This window comes from Engraulis encrasicolus, chromosome 18 (genome assembly GCF_034702125.1).
Source record: "Engraulis encrasicolus isolate BLACKSEA-1 chromosome 18, IST_EnEncr_1.0, whole genome shotgun sequence".
NCBI lineage: Eukaryota > Metazoa > Chordata > Actinopteri > Clupeiformes > Engraulidae > Engraulis > Engraulis encrasicolus.
Genome location: NC_085874.1, coordinates 40,002,486 through 40,007,485, shown reverse-complemented (window position 1 = coordinate 40,007,485; position 5,000 = coordinate 40,002,486). Strand labels below are relative to the sequence as shown.

Below are 5,000 nucleotides of genomic sequence, written 5' to 3'. Positions count from 1 at the left end.
GGGAAAATCCTGGTTCCTAGTACTATCCTTGGAGGACCTTTACGGCCCTTGGAGGAATTTGAAGTGGCTCCTTGAATGAAAAAGGTTCAACACCCCTGGGTTAGGGAGATGAGCTTTAGATCAGAGGGTTACAGGTTCAAATCCCATTCTTCCACTCCCTACCACACTCCATGGCCAAGGTGCCCTTAAGCAGGGCACCAAACCCCATACAGCACCAGGGACTATAACCAATACCCTAGCCTGTCAATCTCGATTCACAGGCTACGATTCGATTCAGGGACGATTCATAAAAAATATTTAGCGATGTCGATTCGGTGTGATTCAATGTTGTATAACGATAACCGATCCAAAATCGGTTATCTTTACACCCCTAATTAGCAGCCATTGGAAATGTAAAAAAAACAACCATCGTTAATGAGCTCATTATTTCTGCGGCCTCTAGGATAGCTCTGGATCTGGGCGAATTCCACTTTACTATAGAGCTGTGGTCAGAGTAAGCCAAGTTTAGAACGGCTTTCACTAAAATAGGCAAAAATAAACCACAAAATGCACATAATAAACCACAAAATAAACGGAATGACACGGAATGACCCATACAGAAGGCCATGGGTCTGAGTGGGCTGGGAATACAAAAGCACTGAGATTGAGAATAGCCCTCTTCTCTCTGCACGAATTCCCATTTCAAACTAAATATTCTCAGTGTTCTGTTTAAAACAAGTTCCCAACATTCCATTGAAGCAACGTTCTGCAACCGGAATATTCCCGATACACGGCCCCAATCGGGATGAAATGAGAGTTTACGTGACTGGTGCGCACACTGAGTGGATAGAGACACCATTTTGCCATCACTGTGTTTCTCTATTGCATGCACGCACACAAGCACTCACACAAGCACTCACACAAGCACGAACGCATGTACGCACGCACGCACGCACACAAGCACTCACACAAGCACGCACGCACGCACGCACCAGGGCTTGACACTAACTTTTTTACTTGCCTGCCATGTAGCTAGTGGTTTTCCTGAGTCACTAGACATCCAGCTATTCTACTAGCCACAAATTTTTTTTCTTTATCATGAACCTATTCATCTAACCTCAGAAGATGAGGTGTTAAAGCAGTCAGATGAGTGCATAGCTTTCTAAATGGAAATAGATCAAACAAATAGAGACTGAGTAACTGAGCTTTTTCTTGAACTTAAATAGAAACAATTGATATACAAGGCGTCAAATGCAGAATATATGCTACCATATGTCATACCATTGAATAAGCTACCTGCCAAGTTGGCTAGTGGCACTGTAATTGTTACCAGCCACAGCCAAGTTTTACCAGCATTTGGCCGGTTGGCAGGTGCCAGTGCCAAGCCCTGGCACGCACGCACGCACGCACGCACGCACGCACGCACGCATACACTTCTCCTCTTGAAGTGCTAAGCTAGTCACCCTGGTCCTTCCCGCCCACTGCTGTCTCAGGACAAGAGAGCCACCTAACATGGAAACGTGGAGTACAAGACAAGACACCTGGGTGGGATGTTATTCACCATCTTTATCTCTCCATCACACACAGCATTCACTTAGGGGCAGAGAACGAGAGAGAGAGAGAGAGAGAAAGAGAGAGAGAAAGAGAGAGAGAGAGAGAGAGAGAGAGAGAGATAGGGATGGATGGATGGATGGACACATTTCAAATGGGAAAGAAAACACAGAGACTTGGAAGCACACGCACACGCACACGCACACGCACACACACACAAATACGGTACACGTACACGCACGTTGCATGCGAGTTATTGCAAGGGCATGGCACACATACCTCTCCAAAAGCTCCTCGGCCAATGACCTTCAGGATCTCAAAGTCCTCTCTGCGCAGACGCATCTGCTTGACCTTGGAGGTGAAGGGTTTAGCTGTAGAGAGAGAGAGAGAGAGAGAGAGAGAGAGAGAGAGGAGAGAGAGAGAGATTAGATGATGGTGCTTTTATCAAGTCAAGTCACCTTTTATTGTCAACTGAAATGACTTTTCTCTCTTTTAATCAAAGTGCAAGACCGGACAAGTAACAGTGATGAACCAATAACAGCAAAATTATGAAGTAATATGAAGTAATTACACTGATGAAGTAATAACATAGTAAAGGGGCGTACACACACGTCGCTGCTAGTTACTCACTCAGGGGATGAAGTCAATAGAATGTCTACGTGTTCCAGCGAGTCTCGCTGGCGAGTAGGCGAGGAGAGTACAAGCGATGCGATGTGGGCGGGTTCCGAGATAAACTTATTTTATCTTCGAGCGACGCGAGTTAAGCGAGTAACCAATTGGAATGCAGAATACAGATTATTGACAGGTGACGTTGCCCCTGTGGTGTTCTGACCACCCAACTTCTGCACGCCATCACACTTCGGTTAAAACTTAAAAGTGTTGAGGAAAATACATACAGTGTACACCATCAAAGGCTCATATGCATGGTTGTGCACAGCACACGATCAACGTTAAACAGCATAGGCCTACATTTTGTTTCATACGGACGTTATTGGCGCGGACAGCGGGAACCATGACAACCAGTAAACAAAATCACCCAGAGTGAGTGGCAAGTAGGCGAGTGAGCAAGTAGCGAGTAAATAGCAGCGACGTGTGTGTACGGCCCTTAACATTTAAAACTGATGGGTAACAGTGAAGGACCAGTGAACCTGTGCTCACTTGTGCAACCACTATTGATGTAAAAATGGCGACCAGGGGGTGAGGTGACTCAGTAGGACAGCACAGTGTTTTTCAACCTTTTTTTAAGCGAGGCAGCCTTTCAATTCATGAAAAATTTCAAGACACCCCAAACCAACAAGGTGTAACATGGCATTGCATCCGATACCCCACAAGCTTAGAAAAGTAACACATTTGGAGACGTTCAAAGTTGCAGCTTTATGTCAGACGGGCTATGTGTACTGTGTAGGCCATACTGGGGTGAACTCAATTTACTGTACAAATATGTATTATATTACATAATTTAGTTACTTATTTTCCGTAGGTCAGTTTCACATACTGTCAGCCACGTTTCCGCGGCACCCCTGAGAGGGGTGTGCGGCACCCCAGGGTGCCACGGCACCACTGTTGAGAAACACTGGGATAGTACACCGTACCATTACACCGGGGACCCGGGTTCCATTCTGACCTGAGGCCATTTCCCCATCCTTCCCCATCTCTCACTCCACTCATTTCCTGTCTCTCTCACTGTGCAGTCTTCATTTACTACGTTTTTTTGGGGACTTTTAGCCTTCTTTAGAGACAGGACAGTTTGAGAGAGAGAGTGAGAGAGAGAGAGAGAGAGAGAGAGAGAGAGAGAGAGAGAGAGAGAGAGAGAGAGAGAGAGAGAGTGAGAGAGAGAGAGAGAGAGAGAGAGAAAGAGAGATGGAGAGTGGTCGGCAAAGGACTCAGGCTGGAATTGAACCCAGCCGCGTAGCAGACGAGTGCCCTACTGTTAAGCCACGGTAGGGCCATTGACAAAGTTTTAAAGCCCCCCCAAAAATCTTTCTGTAAAAAACTGACAACCAGGGTGTCACTAACTATTTGGTGACCGTCTACACAGATGAACATCTTCCAGACATAGAACTGAAAGCCATGATTGACTATAAGCAAGGACAACACACAGGGCCTATCCCATCCCAACTGAATACCAGATGTCAGAGTACAGGGTGTGTGTGTGTGTGTGTGTGTGTGTGTGTGTGTGTGTGTGTGTGTGTGTGTGTGTGTGTGTGTGTGTGTGTGTGTGTGTGTGTGTGTGTGAGAGAGAGAAGAAGACTGCAGTGTGTGTGTGTGTGTGTGTGTGTGTGTGTGTGTGTGTGTGTGTGTGTGTGTGTGTGTGTGTGTGTGTGTGTGTGTGTGTGTGTGTGTGTGTGTGTATTCATGTGGACAAACATGTCCATCAGCATGCTCACTGCCACGCCCTGCAGGTGCCATCAGAGTGCAGTAAGACTTAAGGCTGGTACAGGGCACCCTAATACACACACACACACACACACACACACACACACACACACACACACACACACACACACACACACACACACACACACACACACACACACACACACACACACACACACACACACTGCAGTCTTCTTTTTCACACACACACACACACTGCAGTCTTCTTAAAACAAACACACACACACACACACACACAAACACACACACACACACACGCATACACAAACACGTGCACACACACGTACACACCCTGCAGTCTTATTCACACGGATGCACGCACGCCCGCACGCACACCCTGCAGTCTTCTTCACACACACACACACACACACACACACACACACACACACACACACACACACTCACACAGCCATGTGAGGAGCAGGAGGCATGAGGCGTGGGCATGCCGTAGAGCTGGTATAGGGCAGGGCAGGGCAGGTGGCACCCTGATGCCCACGGGCACACATCTGCTACACACACCCCTGCCCTTTCATCACACACACACACACACACACACACACACACACACACACACACACACACACACACACACACACACACACACGGCTGCTGCTGGGGGGGTGAAAGGTGTTACAAATTCTAAGGGCCCAAGTACTGACAGCATTGACAGGGGCCCTAAAGGGGGCCCAAAATTTGAAATGTTCATGGGGCCCAACATTTCTGGCGGTGCCCCTGCACGCGCACACACACAGACACACAGACACACAGACACACAGACACACAGACACACAGACACACACACACACACACACACACACACACACACACACACACACACACACACACACACACACACACACACACACACACACACGTGTCTATGTTAAAGACAAAAGGGTAGGGAAACACAGACACTAGGAGAGGGTCTAAAATGCAGTAGAGTACAGTAGGCGTGCATGACAACTCACCAACCAACCGTCTCAACTGTGTGGCTAACGCTTTTTGATGTTTAACAAATATCACCTGCCATGCCCCACCTGCTCTCAGATCTTTACACTACTCTACCTCTCCTC

General features: G+C 47.5%; 1 protein-coding gene across 3 annotated transcripts in view; it reads right to left on the bottom strand.

Moving 5' to 3' along the window:
- cdc42bpab (CDC42 binding protein kinase alpha (DMPK-like) b) overlaps positions 1-5,000 on the bottom strand; it is a 152,660-nt gene that overhangs the window by 105,843 nt on the left and 41,817 nt on the right. For all 3 annotated transcript variants that reach the window (XM_063223612.1, XM_063223613.1, XM_063223611.1), the window contains exon 2: positions 1,810-1,901. In XM_063223612.1, the coding sequence (XP_063079682.1) occupies positions 1,810-1,901 (92 nt within the window). The remainder of the gene's footprint in view (positions 1-1,809; positions 1,902-5,000) is intronic.